Genomic DNA, 14,804 nt, shown 5'->3' on the forward strand with positions numbered 1-14,804 from the left:
CCCCCGCTGGTTCAGGACTCTGGTTTGGATCTAGTCTGGCTGTATTTCTCACACCAGGCTAAAAATAGGGACTTTTTTAAGTTGTATCAATTGAATAGGCTATTGCCATAAAATTATTTGGTTAATTAAAGCCTAAAATAACAAATGTTGTTATGTTGTTGTCACGCAGCAACCTGCGTGATCACGGGGGAACACCGGGTCGTCTCTGTGCGTGTAGGTCCTGAACAGGGGGACGCACCCCCAATTCTGACTCACTCTGGAGCCACACGTTCGCACACTGATACTTGCTCTGATCTTCGTGTGTTACATTCTCTGTATTGGCCATTGTTGGTAAAATATTTCGAAAATGAATCGCGGCTGCGTCTGGACAACAATCTGTTACTGCGCTGGAGTCGTACAGCGCGTCATTTCAGGCAGAGGAGACGCGTGTCCCTCCCATGATGCATTTGGAATAGTCCGTTTGTCCATACTGTCTATGGTTTGGACCCGGGTTCGCGTTCACACCAGAGGAACCGCACCAAAGTTGGTCATTTGTTGCGGATTCAAGCGAACAGAGACCACCTCTTTTTTGCGGTCTCGGTCCGCTTGATTTGGTTCGGGTCCGAGTTCGATTGACGCTTTCACACCAACGCAAACGAACCGAACTAACCACTTTTGGTTCGAATGGACCGTTTGGTGCGCACCAAATACTGTCGGTGTGAAAACGCCCTTGAGTCATACTGTGGGGCCAGAACATTCAAAGCTTGAAAAACAAACAATAAAATCTTAAAATCAATTCTAAAATGAACAGGAAGCCAGTGCAAAGACACAAGGACTGGGTTAATGTGCTCTCTTTTTGTTCCTGTTAAAAGTCGCGCTGCAGAGTTTTAGACAAACTGTAGTCAGTAAAGTGAGTTTTGTGAAATGCTGGAGTAAAGTGCGTTACAGCTGTCCAGACTTGATTAAATAAAAGCATGCATAACTTATTCAAAAAGTTTAAAAGATAAAAAAGGTTTAACTTTAGATAAAAGCCGCAAATGATAAAAACTTGAATTTAAAACATTGTTGATCTGTTTGTCAAATTTAAAATCACGGTCTAAGGTGACGCCGAGGTTGGTGACTGTGGAACAAACATCTTGTTTCCCTTGTTGCAGAGATGACTGTGGGTAAGGATAAGGACGTGACAGTGAAGTCCAAAGGAGCAGGAGGTCAAGGCAAAGTGGGAGCAAAGGTGACTGGACCCTCTGGAAAACCCATTGCCAGCAAGGTACAAGACTACACCATACATTTAAAAAAAAAAACCTCAACATTCAAAAAACTTGAGTGAAGATAAATCTGTGTATCATTTGTTCATTTGTTTTTCAACTGTTTTAACTGTTTTCTTCATTATTTATCTCCAAATCCAAAATGAAAAAACGGTTTACATGACTTCCGTGACTGCAATGCTGGACTTTTGCACCGCATAAGGACTGAACCAGGACTGTTCCAGGTCCGGGAACACACCGTGACCAGACAGGGACCAGACTGGAACTGAGACCAAGACCAGACCGGGACCAGACCGAGACCAGATCAGAACTGGGATTGGGACTAGAGCAGGACCAGAGCGCAGGCTCAGGGCCGGAGCTCGAAGCTGAGGCTTGAACCCCTGCGGGTCCCGCTCTGGTCCTGGATCTGGATCAGTCCTGGTTCAGACTGTACGAGCAAAAGTCCGGCATCATAGTCAACGATGTCACGTAAACAGGAAACGGTCGTTGTCCATTCTTTCCATTCTTCATTTAAACACAAAATCGAAAACTGAAAAAACTAATCATTATCCGTTTTTTCATTTTGGTTTTGGAGATAAATAATGAAGAAAACAGTTGTTTTTTCATTTTCTTATTTTTGGTTTTATATTGAAAAACAAATGAACGAAAGATACACGGATTAAAATCTAATCACTTTATATCTTTATTTGGACGTAATTGTTCTCTTTATGAACATTTAACCTCAAAAGACATTCTTCTTTACTTAATGTAACATTCATTTTCCTCTCAAGCGTGTGACTGTCTTGTGTTCAGGTGGAGCCAGGTCTGAGCCCAGAGACTTCTCATGTGAAGTTCATCCCCAGAGAGGCCGGACCGTACCAGGTAGAGCTCACCTACGACGGAGTGCCTATCCCCGGGTCCCCCTTCACCCCCACCGCCTACCCCGCCACCGACCCCTCCAAGGTAAACACAGGTTGCCTGGAAAAGGCCTTAACTGGAACTTGAGCAAATACACAAACATGTACTACCTGCTAAACAGTGTGTCACAATCAGCGGAGTTGGCAAAAGGCTAGATTTCAACCATTGTCCTAAGGCACGGAAAAGTATTATATATTCTATTAAACAAGAGACACAGGACATTACTTGGAGAACGTCATGTCAACTATGGAGCCAATCCTAAACACTAATGAGAAGGTCCAACATTTGTGGATCAGAGGTTTGGAGGGCTTTCGAAACCAGGGAATCTCCCATCGAGTGTCAAAGTGTACACATGTCAATTTATACCCTTATTTGGAAGTAACTTTTTCCATGCCTTAAGTGGTTTTGTCATCCGTCCATGTTTGATGTCTGATCTCTCCTGGGCCTTATGTGAAACTCGGGTGGACCTCCCAAGCGCAGCCAATCAGCGCTGCATTTTGGTGCTTACATCTGGGCTGATGAGAAATTTTTTAAAAATGATTAAACACACAGTGGTCTCATTTTGTCACAATGTGCTACTTTGACAAAATGGGCTGTCCCCAAAATTTTGACATCATTTTTAAAGCAATTATCTTTAAAATGACTAAGTCTAGCTCAATGATGGTGCTGATGTTGGTACCAGATCCTTTAGCCCTGCATAAACATTCTTCCTCTTTACATTTTTGTTACCAAGTCTAAATGTGTTTGTCAGTTGGTGAAGTTTTTCCAAATGTTGCATTGAAGCTGCACAGTCTTGGGTGAGTGTGTGCAGCAGATTCAAGACACAAAATGACTTCTGTTTGGGAGTGACTGGCTCAACCTGAAAACAGAATAAAAATAAAACATTTAATATAAAATCTTGCTCTGTTTATATGCACTTTATGAAAGTTTGAGGTTATTTCAACAAGAATTGCCCAAATTATTGGCCTGTGAAATGTCGTATTTATTGGGACACCCTGTATAATCTCTCATGAAAAATTTCTCAGCTTTAAAATCTTGCTAAACAATTGTGGAGTGGAACTGGTTTATGTACTGTACCTTCACCTCATACTCTGTCTCTTGTCTCAGGTGCGTTGCTCAGGTCCCGGTCTGGAGCGTGCCAAAGTTGGGGAGACGGGGGAGTTCATCGTGGACTGTACCAACGCGGGCCCAGCTGAGCTCACCATAGAGATCATTTCAGACAGCGGCACAGAGGCGGAGGTGCACATCCAGGACAACGGAGACGGCACCTACACCATCACCTACATCCCACTGTACCCGGGCTCATACACGCTCACCATCCGCTACGGAGGCCAGGACGTGCCAAACTTCCCCGCTCGCCTCACCGTAGAGCCGGCTGTGGACGCCAGCGGAGTCAGGGTGTTCGGGCCCGGAGTGGAGGGCAAAGGTGAAAAACGGCAAACACTGAAAATACTACAGTAGAATAAAAATGTGAATGTGTAAGATTTGGTCAGATCCATGGAGATGGATTTGTGTAACATATTCCACAGTTTAAACCAGACCTGGACATTGTACAGCTTGTACAGGGCATTGACTATAACCGGACTGTTTAAGATCATTTGGATTTACAAAATAAACAGCCATCTTATGCAAAATTGAGTTCAGCATTATGGCTCGGCCGTTCACAATATTTTCTGTTTCTCATGTGGCCCAAGAACATAGAGAAAAATCCCGCACACCGTCTTACTTGCAAATTGTGAAATTTTGTAGGACAAACCGTGCAACGTTTCAGCACCAGGCCCGCAGCACTAGACCAGGCAAACAGGGCCTAGTGCCGAAACTTTGCACGGTTTGTCCTAGTAAATTTCACAATTTGCAAGTAAGACGGTGAGCGGGATTTTTCTCTATGTTCTTGGGCTGCTCCCTCTCCTCCAACACACCCGTCTCAAGTGATTGATGTGCGAAGTTCTCATCCTTTTTATAACTGTTTCTCCTGTGGCCCCATGGAAAAAATAATTGGCCACCCCTGCCTTAAACTGTATCTATCTCCATGGAGAATGTTTCGCAGGTGATGTGTTACCTCTAGGAACTTACATACTGTAGCTTTAAAGCACAGCTCCAATTGTTAGAAAATTTTAACAGAAATATCAATATTTATGACATTTCTTTCCTCTTTTTTCTGGACAGTATTCTTGGATGATATGAAATTCCACACCTGTATGCAGTGTTTTTGTTTTGTATAGACACTACATATCTTAAAATATAAAATCATTTGGATCTTTGTTCATTCTTCATTAAGTCTAATTAAAGTAAAGTTATTCTACCATGTTAGTAATCGCTCTCTTCTTTTTTAGGCGTGTACCGCGAGGCCACCACAGACTTCACAGTGGACGCTCGCGCTCTCACCCAAAAAGGAGGAGACCACATAAAGGCCGTGATCACAAACCCATCAGGAGCCTGCACAGAAGCCCTGATCTCAGACAGAGGAGACGGCACCTACAACGTCGAGTACACCCCCTACGAGGAGGGTAAGTGGGGGCTGCTTTTAAAGGCGCTCCACCTGATTTTTAACATCTTTAAAAATTTGAAAAATTGAACTAGTTTTGCGGTGGTCCAAAGGTATTCCTCACTTACATTATGCAGCATCTTAATTCACAACTCCGAGAGACCAGAGCAGAGTGCTGTCACCATAATGCTAATGTGCACTTCCTGATTACTGGACAGTAAGATGAGATGCAGACAGTACACAGCAGACTTATTCTGACCTAAAGAGCTGCTTGTACAATATATCTGTACTGGGTTAAGACACATTTTGCTCAAATACATGGGAAACGATCAGAACAATTAAAAGTAAATTTTTTTTTACAACCAGTAAATTTTTAAGATGATAGACATTTGAGCATAAATGAAGTATGGTACATTGTTTTGTCATATCAATGTTGTATCAGTGTTTATAGAATAAATTTCTCCTTAAACATAACAGCGTTTCCACAGTACTCAGTGTATCTCCGTGCTCTCTTGCTTCAGGCCCTCACAGTGTGGAGGTGTGTTATGACGGCTCTCCGGCCCCCCAGAGCCCCTTCAGAGTCGTGGTGACCGAAGGCTGTGACCCGACCAGAGTCCGAGTTCACGGACCAGGACTCAAGTCTGGCATCACCAACAAACCCAACAAGTTCACCGTGGAGACCAGGTGAGACGAGCTGCAGGGCGGAAGAGTCAACTCTGCTGCTCCACTGCTCTACTGAGCACTCATGCATTTTCTTTCACAGAGGAGCGGGCACTGGAGGTCTGGGTCTGGCCATGGAGGGTCCCTCTGAGGCTAAAATGTCCTGTACTGATAATAAGGACGGCAGCTGCAGCGTGGAGTACATCCCCTATGAGCCAGGCACTTACAACCTGAACATCACCTACGACAGGCAGCCAATCACAGGTCAGAATACCTCTGTGTCACCACACTGAACCCTGCACATTCCAGCTCTTAAAAGGCTTTAGAACAACTCTGCAGTGTTTTTAAACAGGAGTTCAATTTCATCCCCACTTGTCATTTGGGATTCATAGATTCATATTTAAATACGTAACTTTTGAATTCTGCAGATTAATCCCACCCCTTGTCTCTCCACAGGAAGTCCGTTCTCTGTCCCTGTCAGCGACACTGTGGACAGCTCAAAGGTCAAATGTCAAGGAGCTGGTCTTGGGACAAACGTCAGAGCAAACATCCCTCAAACGTTCACTGTGGACGCGTCTAAGGCTGGAATCGCCCCACTGCAGGTCCGAGTGCAGGGACCCAAAGGTGAGTGAAGAAGAGCGGGAGGGTTCAGAGGGTAACAGGTACTGTTAACTCAGAGCCCAGAATTTTGTACTGCACCCCGACCTCATATTAATAATTACTGCCAAAGACCGTGGTGAAATGAAACATGCACTGATCCCACTTGTTTCAAAAAATGGCTGCTGTCTGTTTTCAGGAGTTGTGGAGCCGGTGGAGATCGTGGATAATGGAGACCAGACTCACTCAGTGAACTACGTCCCGACCAGAGAAGGGCCTTACTCCATCAACGTGCTGTACGCCGACGAAGAAATCCCACGCAGGTGTGAAGACAGGACAGACTACCTGTCCTACTGCCATTATTCTGAAGATTAAGTGTTAGGACGGCAGTCAGATTTGAATAGAATGTAATTATTAATGTATTTATGCTTTAACTCTTGTCCTCAGTCCGTACAAAGTGAAGGTGCTGCCCACTCATGATGCCAGTAAAGTCAAGTGCAGTGGCCCAGGTCTGAACACCACAGGGGTGCCAGCATCTCTGCCCGTCGAGTTCACCATCGACGCCAAGGACGCAGGAGAGGGACTGCTGGCCGTGCAGATCACTGTGAGGATCAATACTTTAAACAGTAAAACTTTAAAAGAGACATAGGAAAAAACAAGAGTTATGCATGTAACTAAGGTTCTATGAACACTGCATGACCACCAGAGCCCAGAGCTCTCTGACGGTCAGGGATGACACAGAACCTTTTATTTGTCCCAAAACGTGGTTCAGTAAATAGATTACTATATCCTGCATAATGTCATCCATTACAATTTGCAATTTTATTATAAATTTAAATAAAATGTACCAGTACTGTTCACTTCTGATCCAATAACAAAAGGGATTCAAAACACATGAACACAAAAGATGATGACTTTAAATGAATAAACTGGATTATATTAGTACATAATATATTAACCTTCTCTCCTTGGACCCAGGACCCAGAGGGCAAACCCAAAAAGGCAGAGATCCGAGATAACCATGACGGGACATACCTGGTGTCGTATGTGCCGGACATGACCGGACGATACACCATTCTCATTAAGTATGGAGGAGACGAGATCCCATACTCACCCTACCGGATCCGCGCCCTGCCCACCGGCGATGCCAGCAAGTGCATGGTCACAGGTACGACGCCGGGTTTGGTTTGGATAGTGTTTGTTTAAATAAATGCATAAATCAATGGTTCATGTTTGTACGTTGGCGATGGGCGATGGTACGAGTGGGCAAAAGTATGAACATGACTTCAGATCAGTTACACCACGATTCCTGCATACAAGGAGCAGTATGCAGCCTGTATCCTCCTATTGGTCAGCCTCTGTCAAGACGCCCATCACTAACGTGCCCATTATGATAAATATGATCAATGTTTATGCTAATCTGATGATATCCTTAAAGCCCTACTGTGTAACATTTTATAAGACTAGAACAAAAACCTTTATTTTATCACAGATGTTTTTATTGTTGAAAATGATGCACTTCTACTGTGAAGGGGCTTGCCTTTGCACAGACCTAACTTGTAACTTACTGGTGATGGGCGCTGTTATTTATTTGCCTGAAATGTTCCGCAGTGGGGCTTTAACTGCAGCTGAACAGTATAAATATGATGTAGTTGTAGTTTTACTTGTAGTCCAGTTGAAGTCTTTGTTTTTGCTCTGGTTTGATTCACGCTGTGCTCCTCTGACACTCCTCCTCCCATCAGCCCTCCTCACCACAAAAACAAACGGCTTAAAAAGGTTCAAATGGCTTAACAATGGCATATTTTATCTTTCTCTGAATGCATTTTAACCAAAAGCATACATCATTTCACTAAAATAAGTCAAATCTAATTATTGTCTCTGACAAGTCAAATCAAACTGGATTCTCACTTTACAAACAAACATCCTGTGTGTGCTCTGGAGTTATAATCTCAACCTAATCCTAACTGCATTATTGTTATAATTAGGGTATTTTTTTTTATCTCAGTATTGATCTATTGACAGTTTTAAAAAAAACAACAACAAAAAAAACTTGTCATCATGTCAACAAATGTTACACATATCACCAGAGACTGTGTACAGAAGTGGACTGTGAGTGATTTGTGACGTCACCCACAGTGTTCAGCTCCAGTCAAATGAAGCTTGCGATGCCACAGTTACAGGAGTGAATCTGGAGCCAGGCCTAGATTAGGAATAGGAGTTTTCTGACTGACAAAATGGCAAAAAAAACTAAAACAAAAACATGATCATGTAGAGTTGGTTAACACAAACATTTTAAGACCAAAATGACGCGGCTCACAGCGGCAGGTACAGAGAGGGGAGCCACAATATTCCAATGCAAGTCAATGGGAGCCAGAGTCAGAAGGAACCGGAGGAACCACATATGAACTTCCTATTTAAAACACAGCAACAAGCACATTGGCCATGTCCATTTGTCCACACAGTCTGTGCATATCACTGAAGTGGGTCACAGGGCGTGTACAGGTGGTGATGAAACGGCGCAAATACGTCTTGAATACGGGAGAATAAAGATTTCTCAGACTTTGAGTAGTGAGTCCCACTAATGTAGCTACTGGACATTGCATCAGGTTTGTGAAGTTACCCAAACATGGATGACATGTGAAACCTCTTCACGCATGTTTTTGATGAGAGAAAAATGTTATAACACAGTAGAAAGCTTCAAAAAGGTCATGTTGCAGAATACTCCCTCTTTAAGCCATTTGAACTTGTTTAAGTGTGTTGTTTTTGCCCCCGTTCGCTTCACCCCCCTCCCTCTCCCCACACGGTTTGTTGGTTTGTTGATCCAAGTGTTCGGAGCACAGTGACTGCCCGCTCACCGCTGCCCCCTGCTGACTGTCTTTTGTCACTGTGTTTTTGCTGCGCTGCTTCTCACCGTTCCTATGCTCAGTGTCAATCGGCGGTCACGGTTTAGGTAAGACTTTTCAACCAATGTTTTTATTTTGGTCTTTTCATTTTCACTGCAAAAAAGGGAAATCTAGCCGTAAATGGTTAGAGTAGTAGTTTATTCAGAGCCACAGTATGCAGGTGTCTAGACAAAACAGACTCAAATAAAAGCATACATTTTAGTATCTTTTATTGTACCGAAAATCTTGTCAGTCAAATCAGTTGGATTAATAATCCCAAATAATCCAAGTCTTTTAAAGAGACACTAGATCTTCCTTTTTGCAGTGTTCCTTTAGCATGGACGATGGCAGCACGAAACATCCAGACCATCTCTGTCTAATCTCATTTACTTCCTAAAATGGTTTTATTTCATTTCATTGATTGGTCAGACTAATGGACTAACTGCAGGTTCGATGGCATGGTGGAATGGCTCATGTAGAAGTAGATCTCGATGAGTAGTTATAACGGATAATCATAGTACAGTAACGTTCTGGACGTAACAAACTCATCCAGCTGTAGAGGGATGTCAGGATTTACCAAATGTCTCATATATTTTCTTTGGTTCTATTCCACTCCCTTCATGCAGGGGGGTCGTTCAGTGCTTACAGCACCAGCCTCTGGTGGTCACTTGGGATTCATACAAACCATAGTTACATCTGTAACTCTGTTTTTGTGTCACCACATGGACGAAACTAAAACCCTTATTTCACTTAAGCAGAAAATATGCACCATTCTTAAATGTTTTAAGCACTGCCCTCTGTTATCCGGGAGTCATAGAACCACAGTTACATTTTAACTTTTATAATGGTATTCTAATTATATTAATGTACTTACTTACTTGCCTTTAACTCAAATATAGTTTATATAACTCTCATAATTGTGATTAAATGAAATCATGACATCCCTACTTCAAACTGCCCCGGGTCTGTTCTGTATGGCTCTGTGCATGCTCCAAACAGGGCTGAGAAATGAATACAACAGCCAGTGTTGACTTGGGTTAAAATGACTTGAATCTGACTAGATTTGACTAGTATTAGATTTACTTATGTATGTTTTTAACTTCAAAATGAGTCAAAACTTCTCAAAACATTAGTGACATGAATTAATGATTTATTTGAATGTTTTTATGCAGTTAGGGCTGCAACTAAGGATTAGTCGACTAGTCAAGCAATCACTAGCATTTTACATTGAGATTTTTACATTTACATTTTTAACTAAGTAAAGGTTGAAAAATGCTAAATGATTTTTTTTTAGATGGAGAACAAGAACAAAAGTTTTTATTTTCCATATGATCATAAGATTCTGAAATTACGATTATTGTAATAGTCGACTCACGATTGTTCGGATAAATCATTGCAGCCTGACTTGTAACAAAATAAAAAGTTCTACCACACTTCAACATATCATAAAAAGGGAATGAGGAAAAAAGTGTAAATTGAAGTCATTTTAACTACTTAAGCTCATTCTTAGCTCAGACTCCTCACTGCCCGTCCCCCTCCTCAGGTGCTGGCGTGGGCCCCACCATCCAGATCGGCGAGCAGACGGTCATCACGGTGGACGCTAAAGCCGCCGGCAAAGGCAAAGTCACCTGCAGCGTGTTCACACCCGAGGGCGCCGAGCTGGACGTGGACGTGGTGGAGAATGAGGACGGGACATTTGACATCTTCTACACAGCGCCACAGCCTGGAGAGTACGTGATCTGCGTGCGCTTCGGAGGAGAGCACATCCCCAACAGCCCCTTCCAAGTCACGGTGAGCACATGAGCAATGAAACTGTTCAACCATCTAGGAATGAGTGGTGTTGTGAATAGAATGATACAGGTCACAGGACAGGTTCTTTCTTTGTGGGGAATCCTACTCTAGATGCTGCGTAGGAGAAATGTAAAACTTCTATTTCATCCCTTCTTCCCACCAGAGCTCACAGTCATTGCCCGATTTGGCGCCATTTGTCAAACTGAGCATGGCCAGATACAAGCGCTGAAGTTGCTATCCACCTTATTCCACCCCACCCCCTTTTTGTTTCTAAATGCTCCTAAACTGAGCTTTTTTGTGGTGACACTTCCAGTAAAACGGGGATCCCACTCATGTCAATGGAGAATTTGGGAAACGTTTTGGATCTTAACTTCCTAGGACCTGGTGTCCACATATGTATAACACATTTATGTCCAACACATTTTGGGTTGTTTAGGTACTTAATAGTTTTTGTTAATCATTATTGAATTGTGACTTTATTGTGTTCCATCCAATCAGCCAAAATAACAAAGAGAAATCAATAAAGCCATGCAAGAGTTTGGGTCCTGGGGCGTTAAATATGGCAAAGTCGGGTCATTTGTGTAAAAAGTTCAACGTTCATGTGACCAACACATCGCACTGCACCAATTTGGAGGTTTTGAAACAGTTTTATCATTCATTGTGAACTTATTTGCTGTCAAGATCGTCCATACAAAATAATCCAAGCCAAATGATGATGGTGATTCCCATGGTAACCTCCGGAATAAGGTGGATAGTAACATTTTGGACAAACCTCCTTTTTGTGATTGGTGGAGTCTGACTTCAGAAGTGAAAGTTTGTTTGTGGTCAAATAAGTTTTTGTTTCTATTTGTAAGAATAAACTGTGAAAGAGTCACACTTTGATATAAATACATTTAAGTTCAGGCCTCAGTGCCTACAGTGACAGAACACAGAATAAGCACGTTTTAAGAGTTACACAAGTCTATTTAAAAAAGCCAAATCAGGCAAAGACCCTCTTTGTGCGATCACAAGGGATTCATAGAACCATCCTTATGTACTTATTTAGTTTCCAAGATGAAGAATGTTGGAAAACAAGGATGAACAATAGAAGTGTTTGATACCGTACACTAGTATAATTGCTTTATAGAAGCTAAATTTCTTAGTGTTGTTACATTACATTGCGTCTTAAGTGATTTGCACAGTCTTACTTTTTTTTTTGACTCTCAGTTTGAGTGTCAGCCAATTTGACCCTTTTACCCCCTGTACTGTTGTGTCTGACCTCTCCTTACTGCCCCCTGCTGGACTGTACAGGCACTGGAGGGAGCGCCGTCCGACCCTCTTCTTCAGCAGAACACAATGCCCCAGTTCTTCGCTCAGCAGCCCTGGGTACAAGACAAACCTCTCCTCCTCCTCCATACTCCTCCCTCCATCTGTGTCTCCCATTGTCCCTCATCTCAAACGTCACGTCTCTGCCTCTGTGTTTGGTGTTTTGTTTTAGGGGGACTTATTATGCACAAATTTAACGGAAAAGTATAAAGATTTCAAGATCAAAACTTGGCCTAAATCTGTCCCCAAATAATGAAATGTTTGAACCAAATATATTTTATGATCAGTTGTAATGCTGATTTCATCTTCATCATGAGATCATGAGAACTTTGCACATGGTGGCCAAGTTGTTTGGATAATCGTCTTGAACCAAAACCAAATTATAACAATCAGAATCAGAATGAGCCTCACATGACTCATTTGGGTTTCCACTTTCACTGGTGAAATCTAGTTGGTTTAAACCTAAAATGCCTCTTTCTGATCTGAATGGTCTTTACCTAAACCCCAGCACTTGCACCAATGAGTCAGTGCTAGTGCAGCCTCTGCAGCTCAGGAGGATTTTGGAGTGTCCTCTATCTGCAGGTTAAGGCTCATTTTTAGACACTGACTGAAATATTAAAATACAGGTTTTCAAACTGCATAAAAACAATGCAAATCATAATACGTCTTCTGTTTTCATAACAGTTCATTTAATAAATCCTTTTCTGGATTTCTTAAACTCATGGACAGTGCCCTGCTCCATGTCTGAGCCCATAGGACAGAGAAAGAGCCATTTTGAATCGTCATCATTAATGTGGGCGCTGGCTTCACATTGTACAAAATGGCTCCCGGGTTTGTCTTTTCTGGTTCATCTCACGTCATCTTCATGTTTCATTACCACAGTCATCAGTTACACTTCATAAGAACCGTACACTGCTGAGCATGGAAAGTATCTACTAACCGTTAGGTTACGTCTTAACAACTGGTCACATTTGAAATTGAACATGAACATCCACAGTTATGGACTGGCGATCTGTTAGTTCCAAACCTTAATCCTGTAATGAAGCAGCTACTGCAGCTGAATCCTTCTTAAAGGTTTTACACTGTTTTCTCTTCTATGTTCTAATGTTGTTTCCTCGTCACAAACAGACCTGGAGCTGAGTTTTGTTTTATTAACTCATGTTTAACACACAAACCCTGGAGATTTACGCTGAGTTCTTCACACTTACACCATGTTTCACCTTGTGATGTCATGTGGTAATACAGGAAGTGCTCCACTGTGCTTTTAAACTCCATACACCTTCACTAGAATCATCTGGATGATTTTCACCCTGGAATTTTCAATTTATACTGAACTAAAGGTAAAAGGTAAGTGTTGGAAAACTACCACCTCATGACATCACAATGTGGAACAAGGTTTTGAGCTTTGGAGATGTAGACAGAAGGATTACTCCAACATGTGTGAATGAAACACAACTTCAGGTCTGTTTTTGAGGAGGGAACAACATTAGAACATGGTCTAAAGCTCAAGTCAGTTTCTCGTCACCAAGGACCTTTTAAAGAGAAATGCTTTATGAAAAATGAAATGATACTTTCCTAATACTTGACAGTGTATGGCGATTATAAAGTGAATATTAACTCCATGGTGTGTTTGTGTTTTACTTCATTACCTTGTGTCTTGGAAGCTTGTTTCCATTCATCATAATTTTCAGATCAAACTGTTATGGCTTAATTTTAAATTTAATATTTTTGTGTTTCCTAGGCGACAGACCGTCCAATGGGGATGAACGGGATGGACGTGGCTGGACTCAGGCCATTCGATCTGGTCATTCCGTTCACCATCCAGAAGGGGGAGATCACTGGTAAGCAGAGGATAAAACTCATTCAAACTAGGACTAAACCGTAGATCAGACTGCAGTTGGTCTGGAATTTTCAGTGTACTTTTTTTAAGTGGAACAAATTATAACACGCTAATAGGCAATTTATAAAAGGAAAAAAGAAAGAATACAATGACCTCTAGATGAAGAAAACCCAGCCATTTTCTCAGTTTTCTCTGATTTTGTCAGACAGCAAAGCCCAAAGGAATTCGTCATCCGCATGTTTCCAAACATCTTCTGGTTTTGTGACGTAAGCGTGAATAGAGCCCACAAAAAGTCCTCTGCAAATAAACAAAATATCCTGTCTTTATATAGAGAACTCTTGTTTGCATAGATGCAAGCTACAGGTTCTGAAATGTCATGTGCCAGATGCCCTCCCTGTGTCTCCATGGGATCTTATTCAGTGTAAAAGTTTCTATAACCCTGTAGTTTAAACCTCTACAAACTGAAATTCTGAAATGCTTGGGATTCTTGTATTGGTTTAGTCTAGCACAGGGGTGTCAAACATACGGCCCGGGGGCTGGATCTGGCCTTCCAAGACCTTTAATCTGGCCCTCGGCTGATTTTCTACTAAAATATTTGAATTATATTTTCTATTAAAATATTGGTAATTTTCTGCGGTGCTGAGCATATCAGCGTCTCCAGCGTCTCTGTACGTGGCCCCTCCCACCAGAGCAGCACAAATGAAGACTTGTCTCTTTCCAAACGCTCTTAAAGGACGATCGTTTTGACTGTTGACCGTGACACCCTCATCAGAAAAATGTCCAACATGAGAAAAGTGGAGCCAAGTGCAGGATTTTCCAAGAAAAACTGACTTATTCCTGTTTACATACAAGTTAATAATATTTTGTAAAAAGAGTTCATCAATTAAAAGATTTCTGTAATAGATTTGTGTTTCTCTGCACAAATATTTAAACTTCAGCCATGTATTGTTATTTTTATTTTTGGGGTTTATATGCCATGAGATTTCTGATCCAGCCCCTTTGGGATCGAAGTAAGTTGGATACGGCCCCCGGACCAAAATGAGTTTGACACCCTTCTCTCAAATGGGAACGCTCACGAACTGGGTTAAAATTTTTAAAAATTG

At 42.0% G+C, this 14,804-nt stretch overlaps 1 protein-coding gene across 4 annotated transcripts in view; it reads left to right on the top strand.

Moving 5' to 3' along the window:
- flna (filamin A, alpha (actin binding protein 280)) overlaps positions 1 to 14,804 on the top strand; it is a 115,326-nt gene that overhangs the window by 84,889 nt on the left and 15,633 nt on the right. The window contains exons 21-34 of one of the 4 annotated variants that reach the window (XM_020932443.2): positions 1,134 to 1,246; positions 2,037 to 2,186; positions 3,249 to 3,567; positions 4,475 to 4,648; positions 5,148 to 5,310; positions 5,390 to 5,550; positions 5,743 to 5,910; positions 6,083 to 6,206; positions 6,331 to 6,487; positions 6,862 to 7,051; positions 8,810 to 8,833; positions 10,309 to 10,556; positions 11,847 to 11,921; positions 13,603 to 13,702. In XM_020932443.2, the coding sequence (XP_020788102.2) occupies positions 1,134 to 1,246; positions 2,037 to 2,186; positions 3,249 to 3,567; positions 4,475 to 4,648; positions 5,148 to 5,310; positions 5,390 to 5,550; positions 5,743 to 5,910; positions 6,083 to 6,206; positions 6,331 to 6,487; positions 6,862 to 7,051; positions 8,810 to 8,833; positions 10,309 to 10,556; positions 11,847 to 11,921; positions 13,603 to 13,702 (2,166 nt within the window). The remainder of the gene's footprint in view (positions 1 to 1,133; positions 1,247 to 2,036; positions 2,187 to 3,248; positions 3,568 to 4,474; positions 4,649 to 5,147; positions 5,311 to 5,389; positions 5,551 to 5,742; positions 5,911 to 6,082; positions 6,207 to 6,330; positions 6,488 to 6,861; positions 7,052 to 8,809; positions 8,834 to 10,308; positions 10,557 to 11,846; positions 11,922 to 13,602; positions 13,703 to 14,804) is intronic. The other 3 variants (XM_020932445.2, XM_020932444.2, XM_020932447.2) reach the window with 3 other exon arrangements.

The sequence above is a fragment of the Boleophthalmus pectinirostris genome, unplaced genomic scaffold, assembly GCF_026225935.1.
Source record: "Boleophthalmus pectinirostris isolate CB_2022bp ecotype Guang Dong unplaced genomic scaffold, ASM2622593v1 HiC_scaffold_2823, whole genome shotgun sequence".
Classification (NCBI taxonomy): domain Eukaryota; kingdom Metazoa; phylum Chordata; class Actinopteri; order Gobiiformes; family Gobiidae; genus Boleophthalmus; species Boleophthalmus pectinirostris.